Here is a 19786-nt window from a genome sequence, read left to right as displayed (position 1 = left end):
AGAAAAAAAAAACGTCCTTCAAACAAAAGGATGAGGTGAAAATAAAGAGAGAGTCGACTGCACTTTATTCTCTTTCATAGAAGCAAATGGATTTGGTGCTTTTTATACATTAATCAATCAATATCACTGACTGTACATCAGCAGCACAGCCAAGTTATGAATGACCTTTCTGGCAAAGAGGACACTTTTAATGCTCATAAGACTGCTCATAGCTTAGCAACTTTCCGAATTTATGCCTGCATGATTACCCCTTGGAGGCAGGCGCCCGTTAGCACTGCACTAGATATGACAAGGTTAGTCCTTTCCAATTTGTGCAGAAGAAAGGAAACTGTTGACTGTGTGCGCACTCCATTTATGCAGTTGGCTGCTGCCTTCTGGAAGGCAAGGACGAGCACTGGGTGCCAGGTCGCACCTGGCCTGCCACATTCCTTCAGAGCTGAAGAAACCTCAAGGGCTCCAGACCTGGTGCCAGACTCACAGGCGAGAGTCCCCTTGTGCAAAAACCTCAGGGAATAGAGGGAGAGAGCCGAGCCCTGAACCAGCTCTTCCAAAGGCAGCCAAGGGACCTGCAGAGCATTCCTGTTGCTGCACTAACGTGAGCACAACGTGTGCCGGGGCCGGGCTGTGCACAAAGTCCCCCTGTTCTCACTGGAGCTGGTACCGCTGCCCCATGGAGCCAGGAGCACAGCTGCAAGTCATCCTAACAGCAGACTCTGGGCAACTTCCAACCCCTGTATTCCCTCTTACATTATTTAACAGAAAACAAAAAGGGATCCAGACCTCATTGCCAAGGGGTCACCATGTGCCTGTAAGCTACGGCCCAGCCCCAGAAGGAGCCCAGGAGTTGGGGTACTGCCATGCATGAGGTCCCTGTTCCACAGTGCTGACTTTGAGGCATTCTCAGAAGCGAGCGCAGCCCCACAGGCCCAGAGCTCTGCAGCTGCTCCAGCCCCTCTGCCCAGCACCAGATTCCTCCTCCCAGCACGGGGCCCTGGCAAGCCCACTGCGAGGAGCCCATCAGCTTGGTCCTTCCAGGACCATCCTTTTTTTTTTTTTTTTTAAAATCACTGTACTCTTCCACTCAATTTATAACACTGCTTTTCCTTTCATGCAATATTGCAGAGGGCAAAAAAAAACAAACAATGGCACGTGGCACCATTAAGAGTAACATTCCCTCCGACAGTGCTCAACACGTGTCTTACTGGGTATGAGTTACCTGCAGGGGCTACAAGTGGATGTCCTCAGCCCTGGCTCTCAGTGTTTCTCCCCAGCAGTACCCAGCTCTGGAGGGCCTGAAGCACTGTGTCCAATGAGGGACGCTACAAAGCCTCACAGTGCCATTCAGAAAGCACCTATGAGATACGCAGGTGCTTCCTGCCTTTTCAGCATTTTCCTGCTCCTGGTGCTCTGCAGTGACCCTGGCCATCCTGGTGAAATTTCCTCCGTCCTCTTTCACCACCGCGGCCCATTCGCGCAGGATGGCCTCAGCCCGGCACGCAGCTCCCTCAGCTGCAACCTCCAACCCCACCAGGACTGGAGCAGAATAAACCCTGAGCGATCCTCCGCACCACACATACAAAAGGGGAGGGAGGAAAAGAAAGGAGAAAAGTGAGTAGGTGATGTGGAAAGGAGAGGTGGCTGCACAAGTGAAGTGGAACGGACAGGCACTGTGCGCTGCCAGATTGCCCGCCTGCTGCAAAAGCCAAAATTAATGCCATTGTTTTGCCACAAAGGAGGCAGCAAAGTAGCAGCGGAGGCCAGAGAACAATCCTAAACACCAAGCCCTAATTCACCCTTCCTAACAATAAAAAGGAGGATGGAAAAGGCCAAAATGCTCCAGCTTAATTGGTAACCAAATGAGAGAGAGTAGTTCCCAGAAAAGGAGCGGGAGCTCCCACTCCGCATGAATGCAGGCAATCAGAAAAGCAAAGAAAGACGCTCTGAAGTCATGTTGAGTCCATCCCCACTTTCTGTCCAGGGCCACTCTGTCATCTGTGCCCAGCACTGCACAACAGCAGGGCCCCACACACACTGTGGCAGGCAAAATTTGGTGGCTCAGAGCTTTAAAGCAAGGAGTCCCACTGTGGGCCCGGCTCAGGCATTTGGGGGGTCTCAGCAGCACACCATGCGCAGGAAGGGGCCAGGGAACCCTGCAAGCACAGTGAAGGAGCCCACACCTGAAACAGCATGTGTGTAAGAAACACGTTAGGACACATGGAATGGGACAGAAACATTGAATGTTTACTTCATGAAGTGGCTTCTGATGAATGAAAGGATGAGGAGAGGGTATGAAGCGCTGTCTACACAGAAAAGAAGATTAGAGCTGCTTGGTCTGCAAAGAAAATCAGACAGCCTTGACAACAGCGACCAAGGTTCAAAGGAGCGGAACCAATACTGTCCTTCTCATCCTCCAGCCTCTGGAGAACTGACAATGAACAGAAGAAAAAATTCAAATTTGGAGCAAATACAGATAATACTTTCTCATACAACTTCCAATTAACCTTTGAAACTCATGGCCTAAGCAATCATGGAGATCAAAACCAAAAATGCATGGCAGCAGCATCAAGATGGTGCCGACAGGAATAAGTAAGAGACCCTTCTCTGAGGGAGCTTCTTACTTGTTTACAGGTCCCCAGACTCCCTTCTGAATCAGCTGCAGCTTGACACTGGTGTTGCCACACATGTAATTAAGCAATTTCAAGCTCTTGGTGGAAAAAAAACAATCACAGTAGCTCCAGTTTGGGGGACTTTTTAACCAGAGGTTCAACAGGCCTTACAGAAGGATAAGAAAGCAAATGAAAGGCTGCTAGCAAGTGCGTAGGAGACTGTGCCTCTGACATGCAAGTCAAAGTATGTGTAACAGTGCTGGGTACGTTGGAGCAGTTTGGGCCAGTCATTACTTCCAGACGTGTGCTGGCTGCTGTGAAACCTCCATTCACAAATCACCCCGCTGATAAGGTACACAATCTCATTTTGCCTATGGCTCTTAAAGAAGAACAAAATCAATTTCAGAAAGCAAACTCCGTATCTCTTGCAATTAAATCTATACTCCTAATAAATGAGCTGCAGCATGAGAGTATCTTCCATGTTCACAATGCTTCATACGAACAAAGATCTCAAAGCACTTCTTCATTTTTATCAGGCACTCTCTGGCGTCTTGTCAGCTAGATAAAGACCACCAGACCTGTTGCTTTCAGAAGGCAGAAGGGAAAGGAATTGATGCTCTGCAGGAATACTCCTTGTTAGGAGGGAAAAAGCGGAGGATGTTCTCTTCCAGTGCTCACCATGACACAGTGGACTTGTGTTGGCCTTCATAGATGATTCTTTTGTATAGAAAAATGAAACCTATGCCGCAATCCACAGTCTCATGTGTAACAGCAACAAGTTTAAAGTTCACCTTCCAAACAGGGTGGCACATGAGTGTGTCGATGCCATGGGTCTAGGACTGCAAGGACTAGAAAAGCTCCTTACCACCTCTTTCTGCCTGGGAAAGGCTTTGCCTGACCAGCTGCGACAGAAGCCTGCTGGTTAAAAGTAGAAACAGTTGGACTGGGAGGACTTTCCTCACATATTGGGCACTTAAAGGACGCTTGTGTGTCCCTGAAGATCTAAAGGACAGTCCAGTAAAAAAGACTCAACCTCTCTCTTCTAACAACCAAGTTGAAGGAATTCACTTTCTCAACCACATCAAAGAGTATGCAGATACTCTTCTTGTTCCATCAGTGAAAGTCTGAACGTGGAAGCGATGTACTTCTACCAGTTCATGTCAGCACTCTGCTGCTGTGCAGCTTTCTGGAGTCTCAGTTCCAGCTTTTTAGAACTGAGAACTGCTAAAACAAATCAGCAATGTTTTTTTAATTTCTAAGCAAAAAATCTTTAAAACATCACAATACTAACGCAGTGCTAATGGCAGCTTAGTACCCTTGCCCATCCAAGGCCCAGAGGTCACTGGTGACCTGTCTGTCACTGTTTGCATTGAACATCTGGACACGAGTTCCCTCTGCAGCAAGAAGCCAGTGCAACTCTGTCTTGTGAAAAACCCATAGGAAGGTTCTGTTCCAAGCAGTGGTGTAAATGCACTACAGGAAGAGGAATGAAGGGATCCTGCCCTGTAGTTTCCACTGTGATGAAAAGACGGAGCTGGAGACCAGAAATCCAGTGCAGCTCTACTGTGTAATGAACAGAAACAATGCCATGAAAGCACCCTGTGCACCCATCCTAATCACACAGTTTTATCTTCTGCAGGAAGCATAGATTTGCTTTCTCCAACATGCGCTGTCATGGGCCAGCAAAACCTGGTAGTGCCCCAGTCAGACTCAGAGACAGCTCTGTTTACATTGGTTCAGGTGATCTTTTCTATATAAAAGATGTCAGTTTATTTTAAAAGTGCACATTTTTTCAAGAAAAAGGACTTATGAAAAGATACAGAATTACAGCTATACTGAGGGAGACTGCAGCCAGCCTTGTGTACACAGCTCTGAAGAAACACCAACCATCACATCCTCTTTCCCTGTTCTTCCTACATCTCAATGAAAATGGAGAAGGAACACAAGCTCGGCGTTTCTGCCTAGCAGCATCCTGCCAAACCGGTCCCTATGAGCTACCAGTTACTGAGGGAGACTTCCAGAATCAGGTCCAGCCCCCCTGAGCTGGCAAGCTCCTGCCCATCGCTTCCCAGCGCCCTGTGAATGCTTCCTCCAACAAGGAAACTGCAGTATGTTGCTGGCACTGGCAGTGTTTTTGGGTGCCATCACAAAAGTTCCAGTCCTGTTCCTGATCCTGAAGAGCAAAGAACAGCAGCAATCTCAGAACACGGTTACAAGTCTGGACACAGTGCGTGGCTTCAAAAACAACTTCCATTTTTATGGCCCATCGCAGCACTCAGCCAGAAAGGCTCACTGCTGACAGTGCGTGCAGATGGGCAGGAAACAGCTGAGCGGTGGAAACTGCCACCTTCACGGGGTGCTGCTGTGACACAAACCGTGAGCATGCAGCCAAGGCAAACCTCATCCAGGGGAAACAGCCTCTGACTCTCCTTCGGTGAGAGCCTGTACGACTGAGAGGAGATGAGACAGCACAGCACCGTGCTCCCACACCTGCCAGCAGTCATTCAGCGAGACTCCATGCTGTCAGCTGCAGCAAACCCTGGGGCACCACCTGCCAGGTGGGGGTCCTGCTCCCATTTCCCACCTTCCTTGGCGCAGCCCAGCACACCCCTGCATGGCACTGCATGGCTGCGAGGCAGCAGGGAGCCTGGCCCAGCCACTGCAGTGGGCACAGCTGTGCCATCGGGGGAGCGGAGCACAGCCTCTCCTCACTCTCATCCACCGTTTGCTTGTGGGCGAGTTAAACATCCTTGTTTTCCTGAGCACGAAGCCTCTGTCCAGCTGAACATGACTAAGATTTTTTCTTTCTGCCACCATCCCCACCTAACGTGTCACCAGGCAAATTAGCAGCAAAGAAGGAATCAGCACTTTTCTGGTCTGGATCTCCGGCCCCCGCGGCTCAGGTCAACAGCAGAACAGGAGGAAAGGCTCAGAGTTAATGCACCAACAAAAGCATCCAAGTGAGGTAACCCCGAACTCATTAATCTGTTAACACAGAAGAAGGCTTGTTCACCTCAGGTGTATTTAATTTGGAGCCTGGTGATGTAGGCAGACAACAGCAAGTGCAACAACGGCTACAAGCAGCCAAACCTCTAGGAAAGGCACTGGAGAAGAACTGCTCCCATGCAATATTGTGGAAAGGATAGTCGTAAATTAGGGTTGACAGGAGAACACAGTCTGCTGGAACAGTTCCTATCTGTATCCAAACTTTTGGAAGCTTTCCTTTTCTCCTTGCAATGAGAACATAGTAGCAGCAGCTCAGACGCCCTGCCTTGCTCGGTGAAGTGAGGGGCAGAACAGAACCAGCAGGGATGTGTGGAGCAGACTTCAAGCATGAGCAGAATACGCTGCTAAGATGAACCTTGTGCTGCCCATGCTGACATCTAACCCTTCTCCAATACATCCAGAGACTTGGCAGCATATCTACCACCATTCAGCATTCAGCAGTGCTTCCATGGCCTTACAGAGGTCCTTCGGTCTTGAATTCAAGACTGCACCACTGCAAGAACCACCTGAAGTCCTCTGGAAGTTCCCTATTCTGAAAGTGAGAGTAGGAAGAGAGAAAAAGGGGACAGGAGCAGAAAGTGCAGCTGGCACCAGCAGCAGAGATTTTGATGACCAAACTCAGTACCAAGAGTGAGGGATAGGCACAGCACACAACTTTCCTGTCCCAAAGGAAAGAGCAGTTGGTCTGAATGCAGCAGGGAGGCTGCTGACAACTCGGTTGAGTCTGACTCCAGACTTTGTTTTGATGGGGATAAAAACACAGAGTAGGAGCGGGACCAAGATCTTCCCAGTGCTTTGCTATGGCATCTGGTGTTTTTCCCTGTACTTTTTTGAAGTGGAAAGAGCTTTAAGATGCAACCGAACAAGAAAAACATTCTGGAACAAGTCGGCCATCAGAGCTTCCTCTCTTTCTGCTTAATGAAAGCCATGAGCTCCCAATGACAAGTGTCTGCTGGAGCTAGATGGGGAGTTTATGAGATTCCTGCCACGTTTCAGTGATATTACAGCATGCCTTTGGTCTGCCTTCCCCAGCCCTGCTATCTAACCACTTCCTTCCCACCAGGCGCCTCCCATTAGAGTTTCATTAAGCGAATGCTCGGGGGTTTGTGTGGATCTCTGTTACCCCCCCGCCACGCATTACCAGGGGCACATGAAAAAGTCACGATAAACTTTAATAAAAACAAAATTAAAATGATTAAACCTTTCATATCCTTTAGAGATTATCTATATACTGCTGGTTGGCCAAAACAGAGCTAGGACACAACCGCTTTCTACTGCAAACTCAAAACCAACCCAAAAAATAAGTAACAAAGGAAATATGTTTCAGCCAGATATTAAAGGGGAACAAACTTTATCCCTGAGTTCTTTGAAGCCAGACCAGAGCTCGACTGTCCCATGGTGTCCTATAAGCACAAAGACAGAAAGATGCCACTGAGACAGGAATAGTGTTCTGCAAAGTTTGGACAAGGGAATACACACAAGGAAGAATAGCTGCAAACAACGCTAGGGAATGACTCCAAGACAGAGAAATCCCTCCAGCTTCCGAAGACACAGACCTTCTTAAATTATGTGGCTTTCTCTTCTCATCAGCAGCCTTCCAAAAGAACCATCAACAGCAACCCCAACCTCTTGATGCAAGTGGTTTATCTTTTTAATCTTGAGAACCGTGAAAAAAACACGAAACTAAAACAGAAGTTTCCACCTGCCTCTGCATCCGTCTGTAAAGAAGAGAACTTGCTACCTACTCAGGCTCTGAACACATCCTCCAGAGGAGAGACCTAGGGCAGAAACACTGCAGCTCCCATTAGGAACTTGCTGGAAAGGTAGAAGTTCCTTAAGGCATTCAATCCACACGAAAAATGAAAAAATTCCAGGGTTCAGCAGAACAACAGAGGAAAGCAACAAGCTGCCCTCTTGTTTTAAATGAGCACACATGACACGAAATCTTGGAAAACAAGATGATAATCCTGCATGTGGGGGTATTTGGTGGGGTTGGCGCAGAGATCAGAAATGCTTCAGCAAAAGGGAACTGCAAGTTTAATCAGCTTAACCCACATATCGCCATGAGCTGTTTTCCCTCTTTGTTGCTATTTCACGTATGTTATTGCACCGCGGGTGAATGTTTTCTCAAAACAGGACAACAGCTCATCTCACTCCCTACGTCTGAGGACCAGACGACAGGCACGGATTTCCTCTTCAGACAACAAAGCTGCTGCACACCCTGCGCCGCAGGACAGAGCCCGCAGAGCTGGGCGCACACCGCCGGGGCCCGCGGCCCTTCTGGCCCTCTCCCAAGGACCTGCTGAGAGCGGGCTGCTGCGCCGCGCGCCTCTCTGACAATTTACACACCGATGATTTGGTTGCATTTACATGCAACACTTCAGAAACAACTAAGCAGGCTGCTGCCTTCAGGGGTTTGCAGATAACATATTGGAAAAACACAATATTGGGTTGCAGGAAGAGAGGGAGAGGCAAAAAGCCCTGGAGAAGCTAATGAAGCTGGGCAGCATTTGATGTTTGCACACGGGAGCTCAGATTGTCATTCTGGTTGGTAGATTATTAAATGTGTCAATCAAGGACACGCCTGGAAATGGCAAGGGGAAGCCTGTGAAACGAGGTTAGTGTTCAACACCAGAGGAAGGAATCCAGTTTGGAGGAGGAGGGGACAACCAGCAGCAGCATGAGGCAGAGGACCATCTGATTATCAGAGACAAAAGTAGTGGGAAGAGGTGGCATGCAAAAATTCTTTTGAGGATCTTCTTGTAGTAGGTGGGAAATCTTCTGCTTATTCCTCAAAATACACCTTGTATCTTCCCTCGGTGAGGGCTGCTTCCCTGTCTTGAAGAGCTGCACCACGCAGGTGTTCCAACCTGACAGGAGCTGCTCCTCTCTGTGCGGGCACTGCAGTACAAATCCTGCACTCTGTACTTTGGCACTGTACAAGTAATCTGCTTTGGGAAGTTTTTAATTGCTGTGTGCAATTATGTCCCATGAAAAAGTAGAGAGAGCCTTATAAAAATCTTACTGCTTTGTGAAACCCTCCATTACCTCAATCAGAAGGAGCAGTAACATGCATTTCTCCAGCATTAGCAATGACTGAGTAGAGGGCATCACATATTAATAAACTTAAGTTATTTCAAGCAGAGAGGAATATTATGTGGCATTACCAATCTTAATTTAAAAAGTTTTTAAGTTCACTGGAAGTATGGAGACTGCAATCATGTAACATACACTCCAAAGGAGCTTCTGGTATCCCTGTTGAAACAACACATTAATAATTACTTCGTGCTTGATGACTGTGAATGAGAAGTGCCTTCATAGCTGCCACTCTGCAAGGCTGGAAAGTAACAGGACAGCTCCTCTCCCTGGAAGTTTCCTTCCCCTTTCTACACCATTTGCGTCACTTAATTTTACAGATGTCCTGATCACCATTCCTAAGTCCAGAGCACAGCCACCACGGGAAGGGACGAACTGGAGAGGTTGGACTGGAGAGAAGGAAACTGAGAGTGCAGCACCTCTGGCCTCAAGGGAAGGGTAACCCACTCTGTGAGACTTGCAAAGTCACAGATTTATATTGACAAATGTGTCCAACGTCAAGATTCCCTTCTACTAAATAGATCTAAGAGAAGCCTCTTCATACTGCAAACTGCATCCTGAGTATTTCACAAACAGATCTGCTCCAGATCCCATGGGAATTTGCTTGCATTCTCATTTACCATCACTTTTCCCTAGCAGTGATGCCTCCATTGCCCTGGTGCAGCTATAGAAACTGCTTTTAGGAAAGAGGAACAATAGCAAAGTGTTTCATATGACTCAGAGTGAAAACAGAGGTGCAAGCAACATAAGCACGCAGCTGTCTGCAGCCACCACAGATGAAACCAAGCTGAGTTTGGTAACCACTATTTTAAACCACAAGGGATTTTCTCATCTGGCAACAGTTTTAGCTATATTTGTTTACATACTTGGTTTCATTAGAAACTCACATCCTGATTTCAGGCTCGCAGTCCTTCAGAAGGCTGAACATATGAGCAACACGTGGAGGGACGGCGCGCTCACCTCTGCTCACAGGGCAAAAGGGGGAGAGCTGCTGCAATGGAGTACTCCGTTCTTCCAGGAGCTCTGGGAACAGAGCAGATTTCTACCACAACAGTTTTACAGTTAAGGTATTCATGCAGATAGCTTATTCAATCTGATCAGAGCAGCCAGTCCTCACTGTGCGCTGCACAGTGCTGGATGCTCCGGTGAGGCCAGGATGGGCAAGGGAGGACGCAAAGGCAGCGATCCTCCTGCTGACACTGAGCTCCGGCTCCTTCCCTGCCCAAACAAAGCGTTCTTTGACTGCACTTGGCTGAGTTCAGCAACTGCTTCCAGAGAGCCTGCCCTCAGACTTCACTTGCAAGGACCCCTAACAATGACCTTGTGTGTTGGAAGAGGATGGCTGGTCAGGATTTGGCAGAGATTAGGAGAACTGCTGAAATAGTACATCAAGCACAGGGGGCTGGTTCTCAGCAGAGCATCCCTTTGCTCTACAAAACACATAAAAATTTTTTTCAGAACAAGAAGTGGTATTACTGGCTGGCTTAGTTTGGTCATAAGGGAACAATCCTGTGTCCAGCAGGACAAAGGGGCTCTCCAGAAGTACACAGAGCTAGGAAAAAGCAACTAAAGCCCCACTGAAGAGAAGTTATTCTTTCGTTTGCTAGCTATGCAAGATAGTCTATAGGATGACTCACACTGCTGAGCTGAGATGGCAGCTTTTGCACTGGAATATAACATGACTTCAGAAGCTCCGCGCTGGCCTCAAGCACAACCATAAGATCACCACGCTTGACTTTTTTTTTTCCTAAGTATTCTCAGCAATAATAGATAATAGATATCAGCATAATAGATTATGTCCATATTACGGTACTCAGACTTCCTCGGAAAAGAAGAAAGGAGCGCACCTGAAAGTCAGGAGCAATAGGTAAAGGAGGAAACATTAATTACAATCGCCACTCACCCTAAGAGAAACAGGCTCAGCTACTGTGTCTGCAACAAACGCACATCCCACAGTTGCAAAGAGCAATGCTACAGGCAAGCAGTGGGCTGCATCCCACGGCATCCCGCTCCCACCACAGCCTGCGTTACAGAACGGGCTGCCTGCACTCACTGCCTTCTAGAAGGAAACTCCTGCATAGCCTCATTGAAAATTTGGTGTGGGTTCCCTTCATTCTTTCATTTCTATCATTATCTAATGAGTCCTAAGTGCATCCATCCCTACATCTTGAGAAGCTTTCGGTTTTTATTACTGTTTTTTCCTAACCCCCCATCATTAAAAATCAATTAGCTTATGGGTAACATTATACAGATGCCTCTGCAGCAAGAGGCTGACATCTGCAGTGGCAGCATCCTGGATACTACAGCAACAGTCCAAAAATACCCCACAGAAGAAAATAAACTCCCACCTCCTAAATCTGTGCTCTCTGATCAACAAAAGCACTGAACGTCCAGGCTGGGCCCACCTCCCTCCTCCTGTGCAATTAGCACACTTCTCAGAGCAAGCAGAAAAGTTTAATTGTCTTTAATTATCCAGCTCAAGGAGGACTGAATTTCTTGCTTGATGTCCATATAATTTCCCCGACAATGACTTCACCATCCCTTTACTGGAAGTTGAGTGTAGCTTCTTTGCCATAAAAGACACAAAAGTTTCAGTGAGGGCTGTGCTGCTGGCACAAGCAGACACAAAGGTCCTTGTATCTGCAGGCTGCTCTTAGGCTGCTGCATGTGTTTTCTGAGGGGTGGGAGGGAATGAGTTGCAACTAATGTGCAATCAAGAATCATCACAATTACAAATGTAAATGAACAGGCAATTGGCACTGACCTTTGTAGATTGTTAGAGGACTAATTAAGGTATGATCAGACATTCTCTTCCAACAGATTGAGATGCTTCTACACAAGCAAATATCTACATACCGCCCCAGAGACAGCAATGCTTTTTCCTACATGCTTGCACACAGCAGCGAGTTAAGTACACACAGACACACACTGAACCCTGGCACCTTCTCCCTGCCACAAAGCACTGGAGGACAGAGGGGAACAACGTGACTCCATGTACACGGTGCACACATCCTGTTTAACAAAGGTACAGCAAAAGGGCTGAGCTATCTTTTATTGCTCTAACCAACAGATTTATGCAAAGTTAAGAGATGAAGACACTAGCAAAAGCTGGAAGAGTTTAGGGAACAACAAAAAAAAAGAGGTAAAGAACCTTGAAGCAATTCTAGCAAAGTCACAGAAGTCTCCAGATCAGAAAGTGCAACCGTGGCTGCAGCAGGAGGGCAGCTCCTCACCTTGACACACACTGTGCCAGGGCTGTACCTCATTAGCAGCACTGGACCCCCACCACCCACACACCCCCACTCCTCCAGGCACAGTGGGGCAGTGTGGTTGCAGGAGTGGGGTGAGGAGTGGTGCCGGCACTGAGCCAGCGCTGAGATGGAGCTGCTCCTGCCTGAGCATGCAGCTCTGCAGGAAGGGACGCTGCAGAGCCTCGGTGGCATGGGCTGGGACTGGGCCCCCTCCTGAATTTTTGCCGAAGGTGGAAGAGGGTGAGGATTAAAAAAGGTTTTAAGAGTCTGCAGAAAGAGCAGTGGTAACAAAAGGGGACTCACTCTGGAGAAAATGAAAGCCAATATTGTATTTGTAAGGAAACCGAATTTAAACAAATATAATTAACCAGAAGAGGAGAGAGAATCACAGCAATGATTACCGGGGAGTAACAGCAGGCATCAAAACAAACCAGTGCACTTGTAATGCAGCACATCAGCAAAAAGTCACTGTCCCTGTGGGCCCCGCTGCCAGAGAAGTGTCACAGATCAGAAAAGCACTTTCTACTCAAGGCGTCTGAAACACAGGAAAGATTTTCTCGTGTTATCAGTTATCACAAGAGACTTCTCATCACAGAGCAGCAAGGAAGGTCTGCCTAGCCCACAGAAAGGAGGACAAGAAACACGAGAGGGATACAGCAGAGACAGCACCACGCCGTACAACAGGCAGAACTGTAAAGAGCGCGGTAAGCAGAACCACGGCACTGGGCCCAGGGCTGCACAGAACCCATGCATGGAACCCATGCGGGAGCATGGCGGATGAGCGCAGGTGGATCTCGGACCCGAGACAAAGCAAAGGCCTCAGTGGACCCTGGGACACACCTGGCCCTGCCACACAGCACCGCAGCACAGAGCTGCAGCAGAGCAGCAGGCAGCAAAATGTGCAACAGCAGCATCTCACAGCACCGAGAGTCTGAAAGTTTGGAGAACAAAGGAGAGGTCGTCCTGCTCAGAGCAGAGCCTTTGTGCACAAAGAGGGAGCATGGGACGAGGCAGCTCTGGGAAGCCAGGTGCTGCACTGCACGGGGCCGGCCTCGCCCGTGAGCAATTAGCAATTAATCAAGATTTTTAGTTTTAAGGAATTACCTTTAAGTGGTTGACAAAACCTTTTCCTTTGTAGCTAGTGAGTTTCTGTACTTTCTACCTGCAATACCATAATCCTGGCAGATGCGCAAAGAGATACTTCTGAAGTAAAAAGCAAACAAAGTTTCAAGACTGTTCTGTGTGTCACAGATGTTGCTCTTTTTGCTTTTAAGAAAACTCATAAACCGTACAACTCTGGTCAACATGTCCTTTCAGAATCGGAATGTTATTTCAGAGCAGAGCATCATGGAGAGGAGAGGCAGAATTGCTCTCAGAGCTCCTGTCCCCTCCAGGACAGCACGCTGTCCCTGTCACTGTGACCTCTGGGAAGGCACAGTGCACGCCTGCAACTCTGCTGGGCCTCCACGGTCACTGATGGGGCACTTTTTTTCCAGACAATGCGGTTTAATTCCTAATAAAAAATTTCCTGGTTTACTTTGTGTCTGTTTTGCAATTGTTTCAGATCATTCCTACCAACAGGCTTACCAGCAAAGCAACGCAAGTGTTAATTCAAGGGGCATTTCTAAGACCTGCAGGTGTTCTCCTCCAGCTGCTTTCCTTTCTCAGCAGCTTTAAGCTCCAGTCACTCTTCCCTGTCTCTCCCTATGGCTGTTCATTGCAGAAAATCAGCTCCGCAGAGCATTGCTCTGGGAGATTCAGCTACTTCCACAGCAGCCGTGGATGAAAGCTCTGGCTGCAGCTCAGAGGTTGGCGTGATGACCTCCACCCATGTGCGTGCCTGCAGCTCAGGCATCACACCTGGCAGCACACATAGCAGCCTTCTTGGGTGAGCTCTCCTCCTCCCTTCAAACAGGCCTTCATGAGATTTCATTTTTTTCCTAACATAAAAAGCTTTCAAAACTTTTAAATGGTTAAATAAAGTACAATTTCTGTTTTGGTCACACTTGCTGTCTCCTTTAGGGAATTTCTGTTGCAAGATTCATGGTTGCAATCCCTTCCCTTCACCTTTTGCACAAGGAAATGCTTGCCCCGTGCCATTCGCTTTGCTCACTTGTCAAGAGGAGATGTGGATAACTGGCAAGCACATCTTTCCATTCTCCTGCCTAATCCTCAGCCACATCTTCCTCCAGGTCTGAAGTGACTGCCATGCTAAAATCAACAAACCAGTCAGACAAGAAGAAGGCAGTGGTGCTCAAGACATCATTTGACACAACGAGAAACATCTACAGGAAGTAGAGTATGCTGATCTGCTACAGTTGCCCAAACGTTTAGACAAACAAAACTTCACTGCTTAAGACTCTAACCCGAACATACACAGTTCTCTACATCAAAGCTGCATTTAGTCCTACTGGAACTGAGAGAATCACTTATGAGTACGAAAGGAAGCACATGCATAACTTTAGGGCCACAACCATAAGCCCTGTGAGGCAGAGCTATCTGTGACACCACGAGTACAACAGCGGTCCTGTCACATTCCATACTTATTATTCACAAACAACAGGCATCATCCCCACAAAGGAAAGAAAAAGAAGGGAATCACCGCACTTGCCAAGAAACACCACAGTTGGCCCTAATGCTGCAAGTCAAACTGCGCTGCACACAAGCAACAGCCTGAGGCTGCTCATGCAAGAGAAGCAGCACTCACCCACATCGGCAGCCGGACACTTGCGGATGGTGAAGATCTGTCCCAGGTCTTCCTCTTCTTCAGGGAGACCCTTCTGCAGACGCTGCAGCTTGCGGAGGCTCTCACTCCGCTGGTGTTTCATGGAGCGCACGTGCTGGATGAGGTTCAGCTTGGCCTTGGTGGAGTAGTTACAGAGGACACAGTGGTAATAGCAGCTTTCACTCTCAACCCCGCTCTCGTGATGCTGAAGGTGCTGTGAAGAACAAAGCAGAGAGCTGTGAATTCTGTGCACCATCTCCATTCTCTCCACTGCAAACTGCTAAAAGAGCCACATGGGAATTAGGTAAGAAACCACTTTTTCAGAAAGAAACACAACGACCAGGACTGTTCACTGTCAAGATACCACATGCTCTTCAGATTAAAATGTGAGGAAAACATAGCATGATGAAATGAAAAAGATGGGTAGGATCAACTTCAGTGAAAGAAAATACCAGATCCAACATTAAGAACTATTTACAACACAAACATAGCTAACTCCTTCACATTTAAAGCTGGGGGGCACTCAATTTCACGTCAAACAGATACACCCTCATGAGAACTCCGTCCCCCCAGCACACCGTGCTCTGCTCAGGTGCCACCCCGGGGCCCTGGAAGCAGTGCTGGCAGAGGGGCAGCGGCTGGCTGTCAGCAGCAGGGGCTGGCACAGGAGAACACCTGTCAGCCCCTGACGCTGCGCTGTCACACAATGCAGCCAATTTGAAAGTATACTTTGATTGCTTGGCAAAAATCCATCAATTGCTTAGCAGAGACGTCCGCACTGGGACCGTACTAGAGGAGGGAATGCCTACTCCACGTCGCAGACCCCGGGGAGGCAGCAATTGTCTCTTACAACCACAGAGGAGCTCCCTGCCTGCAGGCATGCCGGTGTGCAGCGCGGCCTCCCTCACTCAGTTGGGGCAGCGGCCATCCCCAGAGATTCTGTAATATTCCCCGCTCCTGCAGCAAGGGCTCGTCACAAGCATAGGAAAAACAGCTACCGAAGGCACGGGAGGCTCTGGCTGAAGGCTCCTTGGTGCTTCCAGCACAGACCTACGTTACAGCTAAGCGGCAACCCACGCCAGCTCTGACCGTCCAGCCCCAAGAGCCCATGTTCGGCTTCTGTGTCACCTCACAGAACCTTTCCTCACCACATGCCCATAAGCTGGTCAACCTGGATATGATCAATCAAAATTTTTTTTGTCAATCAAAAATATTGTCTACGTGCAGCCAGGACCTTCTGGTAAAAATTCTGACGGGCATTATCTCAGTTACAGCTCAGATAAGATTAAAGACATATTACCCAGCTCTGTGTGCTTAGCTAACACGGAGGAAGGAGAGCCCTCTGAGTCTAGGAATGATTAAAAATAGGATAGGAGCTGATACTGAGGCTTCTGATTGGGAGTGCAAGAGAAGAGAATAAATGTATTCTAGATCTGGCTAATTAGACTAGCCTCTTTTGGGATCACGATGTATTTAATTAAATTCACTGTAATATTTGAAGAATCCACCAGGGCACTAATCCCACTGGTGCCCTCAGAAGATTTTTTTGCTGTTTTCCCTCATAAGAACTCATTCCTCCCCTTATTCCTATTGTTTGCATGCATTACCCTCTTCCTGAGCCAGAAAAAGAGCAACGGCTTAAGACATGAAAAACGAAGGTTAGTGAAGCAGCCACCAAAGCCGTGCACAGCCCTGCTCAACCAGCCCCGCTCTGCTCTGCTTCCATCCCATTTCTGCAGTAAAACCTCCTCCTGCCCTCCTGCACTGAGCTGAAGGAGGAAGCTGAGGCAGAAATGCATCAGGGACACAACCTGTCCTACAAACACCTCATTTGGGGCCAGCAGGTGTCAAAGAGCTCAGAAATGGATCTTCAGCAAGATGGCACAGAAATCCCAAGTAAGCAATCACAGAACCATCTGGTCATGGGTTCAAGGACGCATCAAGGATGTGGCTCTGTGGGAACCAGAAGCGCAGCCTGAACTGCCAAAATCCCTGCAGTGTGAAGATGCCCCAACCACCACCACCACCTTGTGGTACCTTCCTCTGTGGTTCACATCTGTCTTGCAGCAGAGGCCAGAATGAGACAAGGCACAAAAGGAAGGAGCTGAGTTACTGGAGATGATGGGACACCAGATGTTAAGTGCAGTTACTGCCCATCATAACGTGAATCTTTCTCATCTATTCGTATCACAGAAAACACTGAAAATATTAAACTAGAACTCTGTAAGAAGACAAATCAACTTGAAAATCAAAGAAATACATCACTGCTAGGAAAACCAACTGACTTCTGTCAGAGAACATTGATTTCTGCAAGTCTGAGCAGGGTGTTCACCTCCCTCCCTTTCAACGATAGGAAACTTCCAACATCTGGTTCTTCATGCATGGCATGCAAAATATTGATCAGCTTTAGTCAAAGCTCCACTTTAAATCAGAGACAGACAGAGGAACGCTCTGATGGAAACCATACGGCTCAGAAGTAACGTTTCCCCAGGGGACAGGAGCTGTTTCTGTACGTACACAAACCACAGCACACCACCATACAGCTCATAACACCTTTCCCTGCACACAGATCACACCAAACCTGGCCCATCTTCCATATGAGGAACGCGTGTTCTCTCACGGCAAAGGATGTTGTTCAAATATCCCATCAATCTCACCGGCCACCACAGCTTCCCCCTGAGCTTTACCACAGATCTTGCTCTCTGGAGTACCCACTCCCCATCAGTTATGGAAAGAAAGATTGGTAATTTCCTGCCAACATCAACTACCTCCTCGGACACACTGCTGTGAAGGCCTGCGTGCAGTGAGAGCCAGGACGATCCCTGCCAGGCAGAGCTGCATCGCACAGCCTAAGCTGAGCTCCCAGCACATGGTGGGAATGCTGGCACCCAGCAGCGCCCAGAACATCTCATTCTGCTTCTCACCTGGGTAGCAGTATTTGGGTTAATTCCATGGCAGAGCCACTCACCAGCTGCCACGCCTGTGCCAGCCAGGATGGCTCCAGCCCTGCCCCAAAAAAGCACCAAGTCAGTGTTTCAGACCAGGTAAGGAAATACCATAGAACCACTCCACCCTTGTTACGTTCTGCGTTTAGCTTGAAAGAATCAGCACAATTAGGAGGATCTGAGTGTAGAAACAGTTTAAATTGGCAGCAGAGAAAGGCAGCGTGCCCACGGGCCAACAAAGCCATCCCCGCGGGGCTCCGCAGGGCACGCAGCCCCCAGCAGCGCTCCTCAAACAGGGGAGCATGCGGTGGGATGGCACAGACAGGGATCAGAGCACGGCCAGGAGCTGGGCACGGAGCAGTGCTGTGTGGGACTGCCGCGCCTCCCCTGCCCCACGCCTGGCTGGGAGATGGTTTCTGCTAATAAGTAACAGCACAGCCGTGTACACCGTATGACTGTGGAAATGTAACTTTTAAACAAACTAAGGAATGACGTTATACCCATTTTTCTCTCTCTCCACCCCCATCCCACACGTCTCCAAACTGTTTATTTTATCATCCGTCTTTTCCCCATCCAGCACTGCCGCACCCACCATATTTTTCAATAATCGTGGAACTTAATTAAACAGCTGTATTAATCTGTCTGGCTGCAGGCAGTGCTGCTCATCCCCATGCCATGTATGTGGCCTAATTTTTCAGAGATTAGACTGTTTTAATAAAAACAGAGGATTCATGTGGCCACCGCAACACCAGCGATACACTCTCTGCCCAGCAACTTCACTGGTGTTTTGGTAGGCAACATTTATCATTTCATGCAATCTCTAAAAACTTTCATATTTTAAACAGAAATCAAACCTCGGTCTGCTCGAGACCTCTTGGTGTTAGGTTCCATACAGCACGAGCTCGATCCCCGCAGTAATGTCGCTTATTACAGTGCTCTGTTGCTGGAAGGGATGAAAGGTGTTTCCCAAAATCTATTTGCTATGTTCAGTGGGTCAGACATATATCTGAACTGCACCCCTAGTTCACTGAGGAGGTGCAATAACCACTTTGAACCATCTTATGCTTGAAAGGAGCACCACCCTGACCTCCTCCTGTGCACAGCGCAGTCCCTGGCCAGCACGGCCCTACTGACCCACAGCAGCCTCGAGGCATACAGTCTCACGGCAGCACAGCAGGGATGGCGCACAGCATCAAACCACATCTGGTTCTCTGAAAGCCAATGCCAGAACACAGCCATGCCCAGGAGGAGCTGCTGGAGGCACATCAGCACATCCTCAGAAGAGGAGGATGCCAAGGGGCAGACTCTTCCTCAGTGTGAAGACAGACACAGGTAATTAGCAGGGCTCGGAATGAAGTGCCTCATGCCAGCAAGAGCTGTGCCCAGGATGACATGGTCCCAGAGAGCTGGAGGTGAGGCTGCAAGTTCTCATGGAGAGGAACCAGACCCGCAGCAGACCTCAGCAGTGTCTGCTGCCTCCCCACGCCTCCAATCTGCCACATGAGATAAATCACGCATTCCTAGAAGAGAGGAATTTGAATATTTAATGAAAGTCAGGTGGAAGCAGCTGCCTGACCCTGATCCGTTCCAAGTACTCCGTAAAAGTCAGGGCTGCCCATCCATCTTGCTCTCCTTTCACACCTGTGGGCCTGGTTGGAATTTCCTGCAGCCGCTGGGAGGACGCGCGGGTGCTGGAAGGGCTGCAGTACCGCAGCCGCCCCAGCCCAGATGTTGTGAAAGGAGGAGAAAATCGATTGTCCATACGGCAGGTTCAAAAGACGAACTTCTGCTCCTCTGTATTCCAATGTCCTGCAGTTGTTTACTGCTTCTGAAGAAGTAATGTTACAAAATCTTTGGCTCCTTGCAGCCTCCTCAGCTCCTTACGTAACAGCCCCCCCCCAGCAGCCTGCCGATGGCCACATGCCTCTGCACTGCAGCTGAGGCAGCCTGGATGGCCTCACAGTGAGCATCGCCACCCACCACAAAGGCTCCTTGGTATCATCCAAGCCCCTATGAACACCACTGCCAGATGAAAACAAGGAGATTCTGCGCAACAAATCTGGATGTTGATTTGATTTTTGGTTTCTTTCTTTGTTTTTCTTCTCAGAAGGCTGGAAATGCAGAACTCTCTCCTGCCAAAGAAGCTGACATACTTGA

The 19786-nt window shown here is 48.5% G+C and overlaps 1 protein-coding gene across 2 annotated transcripts in view; it reads right to left on the bottom strand.

Annotated features, from left to right (window-relative positions):
* ZFHX3 (zinc finger homeobox 3) overlaps positions 1 to 19786 on the bottom strand; it is a 504841-nt gene that overhangs the window by 49783 nt on the left and 435272 nt on the right. For both annotated transcript variants that reach the window (XM_042821262.1, XM_042821263.1), the window contains one exon: positions 14667 to 14898. In XM_042821262.1, coding sequence (XP_042677196.1) covers positions 14667 to 14898 — 232 coding nt within the window. The remainder of the gene's footprint in view (positions 1 to 14666; positions 14899 to 19786) is intronic.

Source organism: Centrocercus urophasianus, unplaced genomic scaffold (assembly GCF_019232065.1).
Source record: "Centrocercus urophasianus isolate 14NV4802_14NV808 unplaced genomic scaffold, USGS_Curo_1.0 seq_2, whole genome shotgun sequence".
NCBI lineage: Eukaryota > Metazoa > Chordata > Aves > Galliformes > Phasianidae > Centrocercus > Centrocercus urophasianus.
Note: the sequence above shows the minus strand (reverse complement) of the source record. Positions and strands in the feature narration are given on the sequence as shown.